Genomic DNA, 16,081 nt, shown 5'->3' with positions numbered 1-16,081 from the left:
TGGGATCAGGTGCCATGGAAAAGTGACATCCCCTGTCGACCGCTCACATCATGTGCCCCTTGTCATGATCGAGAAATATCAGGAAAATCCGTCGTCAATTCAGTGTGTAAATAATGGTCTAACAATTAGTATGAAAATCGTCAGTCAGCATTTAACTCAATGAAAAATTGTATTTGCTGAAAAGGTCATATTATCGACCATAGAACTTACAAAATGATGACTTTAAAGGAGACTACTGATATATTTGTTTCAGCAACTTGATTTTATTTACATCTCAATCCTTCATACAAGTCTGTAGAGACAAGTATGAATGGTCGAGCGGTAAATAAAATATACAGACTGGGTAAAGAATTTGTTGTAGATTGTGAAAGGAATGTAATTGATTGACCAATGCTGGAAAATGGAAAAAATTCTCACCAACCGTGCGCAGAAAATCATCCACCGTAAATTGCAAACTATTTTCATTACGGGACCTTTTGAACAGTTGTTTAAAAGGTCACTGAAAGATCTGAAAGATGACTTACAAGGCCAATAAAAATCAACAATTCAATGAGAAAAATAGCATTAAATTTTTCACAAAGATTCTTTCTTTTTCTATTTAGGTATCTTATCACATACTTCTGATACCCTGACAGCTGCCAGGTCAGGATATGAAGTAATTTTTTTGGTTATTTTCATTTAGTCAAGATGTTGTTTTTTTCAATTTTCTTAGCCTAATAAAAATGTCCTGTCGTACTCAAGACAATCAAAGACGGATGAAATGTTGCACAAGAACCAATTGAAACTATACAGAGTTAGTTTTCCCTTTGTCGATGGCGCGGTGTATGCCTAGTCCCTTTGTTCTTGGCACCAAGTCGCCGTACTTTCTTTTGCTTTGGTTTGAGACGGAGATGATACCGCTTTCCAGCCAATTTGAATTCTACTTAACGGACAGAAATATGGGTTTTTGGTTAATAATGTACCATTATTTTAATTGTAAAAAAATAAAAACCTAAGCAAACAACCAAAAAACACCAAACATAATTTTGATGAAGAATCCGATAAAAAAAATCATTTAAAATTAGAATTATTTCCCTAAAAATAAGTTCGATAAAGAGTATTTACCGAAAATGAAATGCTCTCCATTAAGACAAATATAGCTTAGTTTATATTTAATACACCTATAAATATATTTTTTTTAAATTTAGGTAAATCTCAGTTGTTTTGTCAATATTAAAGTAATAAAATTTTTACGAGACTACTGAGTATATCAAATGGAAATAACCTCAAATTTTTCTTGTCGAATACATGATACTCACAGGCTTTCGTACCTCGTGATACTAAATATTTTTACCTGTATTTTTCCTTTATATTTAAGTGAAGGCCCACCTTTTAGATTTTTAAACCAATTTTTTGCGTCTTCGAATCCATTCCCTTTTACAGAGGATTTTTTCCAGTACATGCGTAAGTAAGTTTCCTCAAAGACTCTAGGTAGCATGGCAGATTTCTAAATGAAGAAAAAAAAATATATTATTCATATACAAATACAAATACAAATACTTAATTGGCACAAACACAATTACAATAATTGGCAAAGGCCCACTGAACATCATTAAATAATCTTTACGTATTAATTACATATTACATATTAATTATATATACGAGTGTATCAGTATAAATTGTAACAACAACAAAAAATACACAGAATTTTTCTGGAATTGAAAAACAATATGAACATGATACACAACATGAGACACATATATAAACATTGATGTAAAGAAATTCAAGCCTAGTTTAATACCTCTTCAGTTGGGTTCACTTCGGTACCTCCGATATCAAAGAGAACTTTGTCCATAGGGTTTTTCCTTTGAGCTCCATAACTGAATACAATTGGCTAATAAAATCAAAAAATCTTTTGTTTAGACAATGTACTGTTTTTTAACAAACATGTTTATACGAAGTATTAAGAAACTAGCCATTAACTAAGAAGAGAAAATTGGAAGAATACATTGTACAATAGCATACTACGAAAGCCATGAAGGGACACGTCGATTTTTCAAAAAAGTAAAAATTAATTTGAGATCTCGAATTACACAATCCGTTCCCACGGACTATCAATTCGTTCCCTCAGTTTGAAATTCGAGATCTCGAATTACACAATCCGATCCCACGGATTAATAATTCGAGATCTCGGTTTAAAATTCGAGATCTCGAATTACACAATCCGATCCCACGGATTAATAATTCGTTCCCTCGGTTTAAAATTCGAGATCTCAAATTACACAATCCGATCCCACGGATTAATAATTCGAGATCTCGATTTGTAACATCAGTCTTATGATTTTGGCAATCAGTACTCGCGAATTTATTACATGTATATATGTTTATGATTATGTAATGTTATAAACATTCAAATTCAACTATTTGAATCAATTAATGCGAGTCATGTATTTTGTTTCAGCAACCGCGGTCGTTCCGAACCTCTTTTATAACTAATTCAACGTATATTTTATTTAGATAAAAAACAATTACACATCAGCCATATTTACTTTTAATATATAGGACTTTCAATTATTCTAATATACATGTAAAACAAAACCCAGGACTTCTTTTTATATAAATATCAGTACTAGAATATAGATTTGAGTCAGGTTCATGCTATTTTCTCATTTTGGACCGTAATATGTATTTAAAGGTAGGATCTAAACACCTACAATATTCTATTCATAAAACACGTACATGTACGTATACGTATTGCCATATCCGATATGTACAGATAGCTGATATCAATGAAATCGTGAGAAGGGATTACATTCCGAGGGAACGAATTGTTTAAACTGAGAGAATGAATTACAATCCGAGATAACGGATTGTATCATTTGAGGTAACGGATTGATAATCTGTGAGAACGAAATGATAATCCATGGGAACGGATTGTGTATTTCGAGATCTCGAATTATAAATCGAGGGAACGAATAGGTAATCCGTGGGAACGGATTGTGTAATTCGAGATCTCGAATTAATATTTACTTTTTTGAAAAATCAACGTGTCCCTTCATGGCTTTCGTAGCATACACCTATGACAGAGAAATCGAAAAAGTTTTTTTTTTCACATCGTAAACGAAAAACTTTTACTTTACCTCAATGTGGATGTCCCATTTCTCAATTCTATCTTGATAGACTCTGCTTTCTCTACACTTCTGAAAAGGAATATAAAATTCCATATCTAATTAATATGCTATAATACTGTTTCATTTTCACTTAATGTTCACGTAAATGAGAAGCCGAGAGGGTACTGAGTGTTAAGCGTGTTCGACTGCAATCAAAATTTACAACTGGATAAAAGGCAATATGTACATGTATATCATTTTGTCATTTGGGTCTTCAGACCCACATATTTTCATTGTAAAATGTCATTCACAATATGTATCATTTATAATTACACCATTTACAATAACGCAAATAGGAACAAATTCAGTCAAGGAGTTGGAACATTGAATTTAATCAGCAATGCAGTCCTTAGACATGGTCAAGTCTGTATGTTTTTGTTTTTTAATTTGTTGATTTTTGTATTGTTCCCCTGCTCTCTAGTTTATTGTTATCAAGCATCTATGTTTGACATTTAAAAGAGCACAAAAACATAAGGACTTGAACAAGTCTTCAATGTCTTGTTTATTCAATCAAAATTCCTGTCATTAAACCAATGCATTGATCGGATTGAATATTAGAAAATACTCTTTTACCAGTTATGATTTCAAACTTTTCGTATCAATTGTGCTGTCAAGAAGGTCAAAAAGAAAATAGTTAGTATTAGCTCTTCTCAAAGAAACATTAATGACAAACCTCTACCCTTGCAACTGTCCTCTCTACGACACATTTATACAAATCACGTCTGAATATTCTATTAATTATCGTTTTAGCTTCCTTGAATTTTTTATCTTTGAAATTTTCAAAACGAATGCGATCAATGACGTCGTCTGTGACGAGACTATATGCTTCCATGTTTTTAATGGTGTCTGAAAGTGGCATTTTTTTCTGTTTGGTTCCCTCTCTAAAATAAAAAAGGTATCAATGTAAAACAGCATGTAGGACATATAATATGTTCTTTTTCTAAAATATATAAAACGAACAAACCTATATCTGTATGTCAACTTGTCATTGGCCAAAACCAGTGCATCGGTAATCCTGTATCAAATAAATTATAAGTCTACAAACAAACAATTCAAAATTTCTTTTAAAATACTTAAGGACATACTCAACGTACCTTACCTACTAATAATTTTTCAAGATATTCTTCATTTAGGCTTATAGGGTCATCAGATGTTCATAGACAAAAAATTAGCATGCATTACCTGGGATTTTTTAAAGATATTAAAAATATTTCAAAACTACTAAACATATATTCTAGATTTTTCTTTTATCCAAAATTGTTCTAGATGAAGTGTACAACACCATATATAGACAACAAAAAATAACACACAGTTCCTTCAAGAATTGGAATTCTTCAACTCCATGGAAAAAGACTAAAATTTCACACTACGTTGCATATGACCTTAAAGTGTCTTTTTTAATTAGGGAGAATAAAAAGGAAAAGTCTTTATCAAAATCTGTGAGCAATTTAAATACATGTTTCATATTTACACTTTTATGAGTCTGGATTTGAAAAAATGCATTCTGAAAAATGATTGCAGTAATTGATTTCTTCTTTTGAAGAAAAGAATAATTGCAGCACTGAAAATGTTTGGGCAATCGCTGATCAAAAAGATAGGGCAAGTATAGAATAAACAAACGGTGGCAATGACCTAGCTATGACTGACAAATTTTTATCGATAAATGTATTCAATATTGAGAAAATTTAACGATATATTGTCCTTTTTTATATTATATATTTACTGATTAGAATTTTTTGTTTGATTTAAGAGTACCGAGTATTCATTTCTATATGAACTCTTATTTGTGTTTCAAAACTATGACACTACTAGCTACGTGATGGAAAAGGCAGTTTATATACTCAGCTCAATTTCGCCAAATTTTGAAATTGAAAAAATAAATTTCTTTTTTAATTCAATATGCTGTTGCTTTTTTTTATTGTAATCAAAGTACACCTCCTGCAATTACACTCATACACAACTAACATTAGCTCAACAGCTTTGTTGACCGGATGCTGGTAAGCACGGCGATGAAGGGTATAGCGTGTGTGGTACATATCGAAAAGATTCATGTATTCCTGAAAGATAAACCGATATGTTTGTAATATATTTTTGCTTTTCTCAAATCGTTTTAAACACATTATTTAAAAACAAATTTATTTGATCCAAATCGTGATCTCAAAGCTTGTTCATTATTCTGGAATGGTGAAAAAAGATTTCTGCTGGAGTCAATTGATGTTTTGATTAGAAATAGAAAATTTTCAAACACTGTGGTAAAATCATATGCTTTCATAAGACTTGCCTTTTTGGGAAATGAAATGCGGTGTCCCCGCTTGTATTTGATGACACGAGCCAGCATTATGCTCCGCATGATCTGAAAGTCATGCTTCAGACCCAGCATATGACAATCTCTAGAAAAGTAATCCCATTTATCCACGTCAATTTTATTCTCTTCATTAGCCACAATCTGAAATTTAAAATTCTGTCATTTTTCCCGAAAAATTGATAAACTGCAGTAAAAAAATTATTTTCCTGGAAATTACCTCGTAAAGAAAGTCCTTTTTTGCATCTTTTTTCTTTCTGGCCTTCTTCTTCTGGAAAATTTTTTTCATTATAATTGATTCATAAAATGATTTTTTAAAAATATCTGTAGAAAGAGGAATAATTAGAAGCATATATCTGTAATTAAACAAGAGGCCCAGGGGCCACAGCGCTCACCTGAGCACATCAGCTAGGAAAAAGCACATATCTGATCAGAACTAAATGTTTACTGAGGGGGGGGGGGGCTTGAATTTTATCCCCCCAGGGGGTCATGATTTAAACAAACTAGAATCTACACTTCCTCAGGATGATTCCATATAAATATGACTAACCATGGCTTTGAAGTACTTGAAAAGAAGATTTTAAAAGTTTTCCTTATATATATTCCTACGTAAAACTTTGGTTGACCATTTTGGCCCCAACCTAACCCTGAGGGTCATGATATGAACAAATCTGAATTTAAACTACCTGAAGATTATTTCACATGAGTTTCATCTTTCCTGTCTCAATGGTTCTTGAGAAGAAGATTTTTAAAGATTTTTCCTATATATTCCTATGTAAAACTTTGGTCAGCCATGTTGGCCCCACTATCCCCGGGGGTCATGATTTGAACAAACTTGAATCTACACTACATGAGGATGATTCCACGTATGTCTCATCTTTCCTGGCCCAGTGGTTCTTGAGATTGATTGATTGATTTTATATTGTTTAACGCCGAGTCGGCAATATTTCAGCCATATTTCGGCATGGTTCTTGAGAAGAAGATGTTTAGAGATTTTTCTTCTGTATTATTCCTATGTAAAACTTTGGTCGGCAATTTTGGCCCCTTGCTAGCCCCGTGGGTCATGATTTGAACAAACTTGAATCTACACTACCTAAGGATGATTCCACATGAGTTTCATCTTTCCTGGCCCGGTGGTTCTTGAGAAGAAGATTTTTAAAGATTTTTCCCATATACTTCTATGTAAAACTTTGGTCGGCCATTTTGGCCCAACCCTGGCCCCGGGGGTCATGTTTTGAACAAACTTGAATCTACACTACCTGAGGATGATTCCACATGAGTTTCATCTTTCCTGGCCCAGTGGTTCTTGAGAAGATTTTTTAAGATTTTTCCTATATACTCCTATGTAAAACTTTGGTCGGCCATTTTGGCCCAACCCTGGCCCCGGGGGTCATGATTTGAACAAACTTGAATCTACACTACCTGAGGATGACTCCACATGAGTTTCATCTTTCCTGGCCCAGTGGTTCTTGAGAAGAAGATTTCTTTAAAATGCCATTAATTTTTCTCCAATTCATAATTATCTTCCCTTGGAAAAGGGCGTGGCCCTTTATTTGAACAAACTGGAATCCCCTTTATCCAAGGACACTTTGTAGCAAGTTTGGTTGAAATTGGCCCAGTGGTTCTTGAGAAGGAGATAAAAATGTGAAAAGTTTACAACGACGACAGACAACGGACAAATTTTGATCAGAAAAGCTCACTTGAGCCTTCGGCTCAGGTGAGCTAAAAAAAACTGACAAATGCTTTGGTGGCCATCTGATTTGAATCTTTTTAATAATTAGATTTTTACAACGACAGTTACATATAATTTGAATCCCTATTTTTTTTCTCTTCTTTCTAAAACATTGTGCATGTATGGAAATACATAAGAGATAGAGGGAGAGAGATAAAAAGAGATAGATGGTGAGAGAAAGGAAGAGGGATGGAGAGAAAGAAAAAATTGAGAGCGAGAGAAAGGAAGAGAGAAAATAAGGGAGAGAGAGATGGGAAGGGGAGAGAAAAGAAAAGAGAGAGATGGGAGAAGAGAGAGAGAGAGAGAGGGAGAAAGAATTGAAGAGAGAGAGAGAGAGAAGGAGAGAGAGAAAGGAAGAGAGAGAGAGAGGTTACTACTGAAAATAGAGTGAGATATAGAAACTTAAGAGAGATTTACAAAAATAGCTGTTCCACCTGTTCCTTTGGATGTCAAATTAATAGCTGATGTAATTAAAGAAATTGGTCAAAAAATATTTAATAACTTAAATCTTATTTCAATTGTTAAACCCAAATATGGCGTATTTCTGATAAGTTCGGATTACCAAAATTCCAAGATTCCTAAATTATACAATTTAAATCGATCGTGTGTCAAAGATATCAACAATTTGAAACAAAATCGATTTGTTTACAAAATCCACATTTAAATAACAGAGAAAGTTTTATTCAAAATAATTTAACTATAGAAATGTTAGGTTATCCTACTTCAAAATCATTGGAAAAACTAATTTGAACTTAAATAGGATATTTCATGTATACATGTATCTACACTCAATCTCGTATTGTTATTTTTAGCTCATATACGCCATATAAAGCTTTTAAATATTGTACATGTGTATTTATAATTCTAGATGTATTGCAGAGCCTCTGGCTCTCTGCGATATTACACTTTAATTAATTTTATCAAACAGAAATATATCAGTAAGAATGTATTATCTTATATTAAATATGCTAATAATGTACATGTACCCCTTTTATTAAATCCTTGATAAATTGTCTATGTTTTGAATTTTTCTGTAGGTCAAGTCCATAAATTTTTGCGCTTTCTTGAAGGTCATGCATGTTTTGATCGAAGATCCTATCTAGCATCTGTATGGAAGCCTTCTCATGCTGTAATAAAACTTTCAGTGGTAAAGAGTATATCCAATTCAATACGCTTTAGGTTGAGAAACATAACATGCATATATATATACTTTTTCAAAAAGACACTGACCTTCCACTTTGATTTTCTATCAATCCTAGGAATAAACATCTTGTCAAACAAGTGTGAGAATGCCCCATGGCCTACAAAGAAAGTGTGCCTATATGTCTTGATGCCAAAGAAAAGCTATAAACCTTAATATTGTAATAATTTGCATGAATAACATTTGTTTCAAAATATATCAATTTTACGTAATGAAAAACAGTTTCATTATAGTATATTTTTAAGAATCAAACGTCTCCTTAAAGTCGAATTCTTAATCAATCGAACAAATATGACTTTATATTAAAATTCAATATTCATATAAGTAATAATGCATGTGCATGAATTAGGATGCACTTTCAGCTCAAAATGGAACGGACAGCATCTTTCTTCAAGTAACAAGAAGACATAATTATTTGATATAGAAATGGGTAAATGCTGTGCAGATAAGTTTTAACATCAATTTATAGTATTTCAATATTTTGGATGGATAATGGCGATTTTCTAGGATTTAAAGAAAAAGAGAAATAAACATTTTAAGCAGGTTCAAAAATTGTCAGAATGCACTTTGAAACATACATTCTGCATATGTTTAAATCAAATTAATAAATACTACCAGTGGTTAGGATTGAATCATTTAGCTAAGCAGTGAGAAATAAGATCTTAATAGCTAGTAGGCCCAGCTACACTTAAAATATTGACAAATTCAACATCGAAGTTTCTTTATTCAAGAATGAATTAGAGGTGAAAAGTTATGTTTCTGTGAAAGAATGTCGGATTTGAAAAATGGAGAAATAATAAGGAATAATTAAAAAAGAATACGAATTCAATGTCAAGTTTTTCTGACAATTAGAGGAACTGATTCCTACCTAAATCATGGCAAAGCCCAGCAATCTCTACACACAGGATATCTTTTTCGTCTATAGATATATCTTCATTAATATTTTTATATTCTGGATCTGTAGACATGTTAGCCTTGAGAGTTCGCACAAGAAGTCCAGCTAGATACGATGTTCTGCAATGTATGTTTTGATTAAAAATGGAGTAAATAATACATCCTGAAATGGATTAAAAGTATCTCTTATATACAGTTAATAGTTGTGAAAGGAAACAGTACTAGGATTTAAACACAATTTCAATTTTTTTGTTGGATATGGATTTTATATCGCATGTGATAGAGGAATAAACCCAGCTGTTACACATTGAATATTTGATAGAGATAGGGAGAGAGATAGACAGAGAGATATATATACCCAATGGAGTGTTCAAAACGTGTATGGCATGCTCCGGGATAAACAAATGAACAGCCTCCAAGTTGTTTTATAAATCTTAGTCTTTGAAACTCAGGAGTGTCGATAATCTTGACACAGAGAGGATTCATCTTTATTGGACCCCATATAGGATCATTAAAAATCTGAAAAAAAGAATGCAGCAAAGCCTAATTTATCTTTTTGCATTTAAGATTTTAAAAAACGTAAGACTCAACGCTCTCGGTGCAGCGGTGTCTCTTTGTTCACAAATTTTAACATGAATATCAGGTCAACTTTAACTGTTTTTTTTTCAGTCAAACTACAAATTTATGGCCCCAGTGTCATTGGTTCTAGTGCTAAGGCGGGGCTATATACAGCCTACCCCGGATATATTGAAATTCAGGGGACCAAGCAAATTATTATGATATATCCGAAATTCAATATATGTGAAATCGCAAAGCCGCCATTTTTCAAAGTCTATAACAGTGAACAGATTACATGGAATATTAGTCTTTATGTTCTAAATTCACCAGTTCAAACGAACATAAATTATTTACAAATAAAAACTCAAAACACCAATGTATAGGATGAGCTCGCATGCGCGAGTGCAACAGCTTTTTAATTTTACAATTGTTATAACATTAAATAAATCTTCGTCACATACAAGTAATCATCCCGTTCTACAAAAGAGAAACGATAAGTTAATGAACACATTCATGAAAAGAAAAACCATACAAAATAATATACTTGGGAAGGGGTGGGGGTGGGGGGTCTGTTGCACTTAAGGCAGCGAAACTTCGAATGACTTAAAAAACCCTTAATACAACCCAATACGACGTATACATGCCTAGCATGATCTTGCGCCACCCGAAATGTAGTCAGAAATTCATTATCAATGCTTTATTCAAAACAAACTAATTTAGTTTCAATATAAAACATATTGTCAATAGCATGATACCGGTTCATTTGATTCATATGAGTAAACCTAGGTGCAGCCCAATGGGGAAATTTTTAAAGCGGAGCTATTAAAAGTAAAAATGTTATCAACAATCCTAAGCAAATAAAGACACACACAAAAATTTCCAAATTTGAAAATTAAATGTACATCTTGGTATTAACATGATTATCCAACACAATCAAAACAGTGCATTCTTCACAATGAAATTTAATGCAACCATATTTAAACCATTGATTACATGAATAATACAACTCAAAAGCTGACTATTAGTCAAATACGGAAAGAATCGCTAAGTAATTTTTGGTGCAACAAAATGCTGGCCACCAATTGTCTCCCAGTCTTTTTTATTTAGTTTTATGTATTATATTATTTTATATGTTGTCCTTTCATAATAAATGACATATTTTTGGAACAAAGATGTCTTGTGTTATTTGGCAAAAAAAAAGCTCAATGTTGTCAGACAGGTGTTTAATTCAAGGAATGAAAGCTGAACCTAAATGATATTTTATGCTAGTAAAATTATTTTAAGTTAAGTTTCATGTATTATATGTTAATTTGTAATTCCCCACTTTGTACCTCATTATCTGTAAACCCGTGGAGACCCCCCGGTAATTTTATCTTTTCGAGATAAGAGAACTAGCATCATTATATCTACTGCTATTGTAAAGACAAGACGGCCAAACATTTGCTGCAATATTTTTTGGATTACCCACCATCCCCAAACAGACTTGAACTGTACATTAGGCCACCTCAAACTCATATGTCTATGTTATTAGGCCACCTCAAACTCATATGTCTATGTTTTCATTGTAATTATTTAATTTTCTATGTATATTATATTGTACCAAATAATGGAATTTTGAGCCAATCATATGTATAAGGCCATATTTTGGAGGCCACCTATTTTGCCAAATTATATATGTTATGTAATAGTCACATACTGGGAGACCAATTGTTATTGCATAATTGTTTTATAATTTTCTCAGGAATTGTGTTTTAAGGTTACATTGTCTCCCAGTCTTTTTTATTCAGTTTTATGTATTATATTATTTTATATGTTGTCATTTCATAATAAATGACATATTTTTGGAACAAACATGTCTTGTGTTATTTGGCAAAAAACAAGCTCAATGTTGTCAGACAGGTGTTTAATTCAAGGAATGAAAGCTGAACTTAAATGATTTTAACCTACAGAACCGCGAATCGATCTTCGATACAGCCACGCCCCCAAATTCCGTAAACAAACCAACGTGTTTACTGTAACTTTTATAAATATATTTTATATAAAATTATTTCTTTATATTGCATTGAAACGACAATCTTCGACCCTCATTATAAAGTATACCGATCGCATTCTTTTGCGTTTTGGAGAAAAATCACCGGACTCAAATGGTTCAATTACTGCTGAACGCTGCTTCTATTTCATCGTAAATGTACTCGGGTTGATCCCAAAATTCTTAGCTTTTCGAAGTTAAGCTTATCAATAGTCATAACTATTATGGGTATGAAATAAAGTAAGTAATAAATAAACTAACTAAATACATAGTTATGATGAGCAAGAATGCCTCTTCCTGAATTGTGAATCCTATGGCCCCAGGATCAGGGGTTCCGGTCTTTGCCCGGGGCTCTATTGATTATATAGTGAAAATGCATTATTTCTTTGAAAATCTTTTTCCCTGCTTCTGGGTTTTAAATAAACTAACAAAGTGCATAGTTATGATGAGCAAGAATACCTCTTCCAAAATTGTGAATTTTATGGTTATTTACTGAAAATACATTAATTCTTTGAAAATCTTCTCTGCTCCTGGCATGGGCGTTAAATAAATAAACTAAGTACATAGTTGTAATGAGCAGAAGCCTCTTCCAAAATTGTGAATTTTATGGCCACAGGGAAAGGGAATCTGGTCTTAGAGCGGGGCTCTATTGATTTCATAGAGAAAATGCAGAAATTCTTTGATGAAAATCATCTTCTCTGCTCTTGGGTTTTAAGTAAACTAACTAAGAACAAAATTATGAAAAGTTACAAAATTATGAATTTTACGGCCCCAAGGACAGGGGTTCTGGTCTTTGGCATTGCTTATATAGTGAAAATACTGTACTTTTTGAAAGTCTTCTTTTCTGCTCCTGGATATTTTAAAATAAACTAATTAAGGACATAGTAATTATGAGCAAGAATGCCTCTTCCAAAATTCTGAGTTTTATGTCCCCAGGGTTGGGGATTCTGGTGTTAAGGGCGGGGCTCTATTGATTATATAGCGAAAATGCATTAAATCTTTGAAAATCTTCTTCTCAGTGCTCCTTAACTTGGTATTAAGCAGATGAACTACCTATAGTATAAAGCTATGAAGAGCAAGGGCCCTTCTTCCTGAATTGTAAATTTCAAGGCCCCTGGGTCAGGGGTACCATAAAGGAGGGGGCTCTACTTATATGTATACTGAAAATGAATTAATTGTTTGAAATCTGCTCCTTGGTATTTATCAAACATTTTGGATTTGCAAGGGTGCCTTTTCCAAAATTGTGAAATATGTGGACCTAGGGTCGGGTGTTCATGTATGGTAGGGGTTACTGATTATTGTTGAATATTACTGATTAGTTGAAATGAATTTTTGTCCCCCTATCCTGTCTATGGGTATTAAGTAACCAAACTAAGCAATTGCTAAGTGTACAGTTGTGCGATTAGCAATGGTACCTCTTTTAAAAATTGTGAATGCTATGGCGTCTAGTTTAAAACATGAACAAAATTCAATCATTGGAAAGTTGTTGCATGATACTCAGGCAACCTATAAGGCCCGTGGGCCTCTAGTTCATTAATGAATTGAGTCAATACAGTCATAATACTCGATGGCAGAGAACAAATACTGATTTATACAATGCTTTTGATAAACTTTACTAAAAATAAAACATGAAAAAATACCTGCCTTTAAAATTTTTTTTTTTTTTGGTGTTAGTAGGCGATGATAATGTGTATATATTCAATTCCGATTTTTTTTTATTTACTAGCGTAAATGAAGTGTACATACTTTTCCTGGAAGTGTCCTTGTTTCCATTGAAGTTGGTGGTTCCTGCATATTTTTTTATGACTGGAAAAGACATATGCAAACATTTTATTTAGAGAGAGCGAGTGCGAAGATTAGTACAGAACTATGTAAAAGAATCCCCAACGTCTTAAATCAAAGTTTTGAATATAAACAATTCATCTTTTTTTTACTTGGTACCAATTAGGATGGTGTAGATGAATACATTATATTGTTTAAGGACATACGCAACGTAGTTTAAACTTGATCGTCTTTTTCCTTGGAGTTGAAGAGTTCAAAAATGATACTAATTTGAAAGGAAAAGGAACCGAGTGTTTCATTTTAATGTCTATATATGCTGTTGTACACTTCTTCTAAAACATTTTTGGATATACAAAACATCTAGAATAAATATTTAGTAATTTTGGTATATTTGGTATATTTGGTATATTTTTCTTTAAATTATACAAGAATTTTTGATATCTTTTCAGAAACCCATGGTAGTATTGCATGCTGATTTCTTGTCTCTGAACATCTGATGACACTATAATCTTAAATTAAGAATATCTTCAAAAGTTATCAGTAGGTACGGTACGTTTCGTACGTCCTTAAAATATCTTCTAATTCATTCAGCCATGATGTTACGAAACTGGAAATACAACCACATTTATGTCTTCCACTTCATAAAAATTTATTTTCTTATCTTATCAAAAGAAGAATATGTGCACAAGTATTCAAGATTACTAGATCTTAACATCTTATCTTGTTTGTCTAATTAACACAACCTTGTATCTACAAAACATATTTTGTCTATATATGTCAGAAACTTTTAATGTTAAATGTATTATTGTACATAGTGCTTTAGTGCCAATAAAGAATTGAATTATCGACGTGATAAAGTTTATGCATTAAGATGTATGTGAGTCAACCTTTTAACATTTTCAGCAACAAAAAGATATTATGTTAATATTATATGGTGTTATCGTGTCAACCAGACGCCATTCTGTCCATTTGTATCGATCTATAAATCAGCTATGCATGTTATTTACTAAATTTGAGGAAGTCATTGTTATTATGAATTTGATATTGCGTCTACGGGTTTTGTTTTATATCATTAGAGAATATTACTTCGAGATATTTTTACTACATTCAGATTGTATTACTACAACAAAGAATTAATTAGCTAGCTGATAAAAGAAATGAGACAAAAAGTTTTTTGTACTTACAATTGGCAATCATCAAGTTAGACGTCCGCTTAAAAAAGACACAAATCAATAATGAGTGCTCTAGTGCTCTATTTCCCATCAATAAAGCACCACTATCAAATCATTAAAACCGTTTAAAATATCAGGAGACCATCAGCTCTCTATATATACATGTATATATGCTGAAAGATCCCTGTTTGATTTTAAAATTACACAAAAATTCTCATCCGTTAATAGCAGACCTATTTACATATTCATATGAATTTGTCCGAAGTATTATATGAAATGAAGAACACACTTGCTGTTGCCTTTATCTCGACATTTAGCAATTAATAATGGTCATTTCCTTTCCATTTATCCCGGTGAGCTTGAAATGAAAGATACTAAAGAGTCTGACACATCTGTTTCAATTATAGAAAGGTTACTTGAAAAGGACGTTAATGATAATCTAACTAACAAACTTCACGATAAACGTGATGACCAACTTTTCAATCGTCAACTTCCCTTACTTATACAGCAATGTACCTTCATCACCTGCATACGTGGTTTATATCTCTAAGTTGATTCGATACACAAGAGCATGCTCTACGTATGAACAATTTCTAAAATGAGGTAAATTATTGACAAACAAATTGCTGAAACAAGAATATAAGCAGTCTCGTTTAAAGTTATTGTTCTTGTCGATACAATGACCCTTTCAGAAAATACATCTTATCACTAAGTCAAATGCTGATTGACGTTTTTTCATATTAATTGTTGAGCCATTATATACACACTGAATTGTCGACGGTGGGTGTGACCGATCGGCAGGCGATGCTCACTCCTCCATAGCACCTGATCCCATCTCTGTTTTTTTTTTTTGGTCTGTGTTTGCTATGCTCCAATCCAATTTTGTATTGATTTATGGGCTTTTGGCCTTGAATACTGTTCGATATCTCCATAATATTTCATTCTTTCTACCAAATTATCTTTTAAATAAGTTGATTTGAATAAATATATATGAGGAATTAAGTGACCCTTGACATCTAAGCTAAAGCTTACCTCCTTCGGTTGAAGCTGAGAAACTTTTTCAAGCAGCAAATGTAGTCTTACATGCAATACGTCTTGACTAAGAAGTTCTTGCTAACTTCACTTACAAATCCTAGTGAAATTAAATGACATTTGAATTTTTCATAAAATGCGCTACTCTTACTATAAAGAATACTCTAAGACATTAAATAATACTTGAAGCGATATATACATGTATTATACTTTGGATTTGTGTTATTTGG

The 16,081-nt window shown here is 32.5% G+C and overlaps 2 protein-coding genes across 2 annotated transcripts; both read right to left on the bottom strand.

The window, feature by feature from the left end:
* Nucleotides 1-733: 733 nt before the first annotated feature.
* LOC134247719 (uncharacterized) lies at nucleotides 734-4,021 on the bottom strand. Its single transcript, XM_062730051.1, has 5 exons — nucleotides 3,823-4,021; nucleotides 3,120-3,179; nucleotides 1,781-1,873; nucleotides 1,369-1,486; nucleotides 734-919 (listed from the first exon to the last, which is right to left on the bottom strand). The coding sequence occupies exons 1-5, from the start codon at nucleotides 4,006-4,008 to the stop codon at nucleotides 795-797; spliced, it is 582 nt and encodes a 193-aa protein (XP_062586035.1). The 5' UTR covers nucleotides 4,009-4,021; the 3' UTR covers nucleotides 734-794.
* A 1,247-nt stretch (nucleotides 4,022-5,268) lies between these two features.
* On the bottom strand, nucleotides 5,269-14,863 carry LOC134247704 (deoxynucleoside triphosphate triphosphohydrolase SAMHD1-like). The gene is made up of 8 exons (XM_062730035.1): nucleotides 14,832-14,863; nucleotides 13,612-13,671; nucleotides 9,637-9,797; nucleotides 9,253-9,398; nucleotides 8,414-8,484; nucleotides 8,170-8,310; nucleotides 5,431-5,595; nucleotides 5,269-5,325 (listed from the first exon to the last, which is right to left on the bottom strand). Exons 2-8 carry the CDS (start codon nucleotides 13,657-13,659, stop codon nucleotides 5,269-5,271), a joined length of 789 nt encoding a protein of 262 aa, XP_062586019.1. The 5' UTR covers nucleotides 13,660-13,671; nucleotides 14,832-14,863.
* Between the last annotated feature and the right edge of the window lie 1,218 nt (nucleotides 14,864-16,081).

This window comes from Saccostrea cucullata, unplaced genomic scaffold, assembly GCF_032062105.1.
Source record: "Saccostrea cucullata isolate Sc308-1 unplaced genomic scaffold, CSIRO_AGI_Scuc_v1 ctg64, whole genome shotgun sequence".
NCBI lineage: Eukaryota > Metazoa > Mollusca > Bivalvia > Ostreida > Ostreidae > Saccostrea > Saccostrea cuccullata.
The sequence above is the reverse complement of the archived record's forward strand: the minus strand, read 5'-3'. Positions and strand labels throughout refer to the sequence as shown.

Bases quoted from the DNA above. Each gene is read 5' to 3' on its own strand.
- LOC134247719 (XM_062730051.1), bottom strand. From the start codon at position 4,008: ATGCCACTTTCAGACACCATTAAAAACATGGAAGCATATAGTCTCGTC. The intron at 1,874-3,119 runs GTAAAGTAAAAG...TGATTTTATTAG, and splicing joins AATGGGACATCCACATTGAG to CCAATTGTATTCAGTTATGG. The intron at 1,487-1,780 runs GTATTAAACTAG...TTCTTCATTTAG, and splicing joins AAGTGAACCCAACTGAAGAG to AAATCTGCCATGCTACCTAG.
- LOC134247704 (XM_062730035.1), bottom strand. From the start codon at position 13,659: ATGCAGGAACCACCAACTTCAATGGAAACAAGGACACTTCCAGGAAAA. The intron at 8,485-9,252 runs GTAGGAATCAGT...CTTTCTTTGTAG, and splicing joins TGGGCTTTGCCATGATTTAG to GCCATGGGGCATTCTCACAC. The intron at 8,311-8,413 runs GTCAGTGTCTTT...GTTTTATTACAG, and splicing joins ATAGAAAATCAAAGTGGAAG to CATGAGAAGGCTTCCATACA.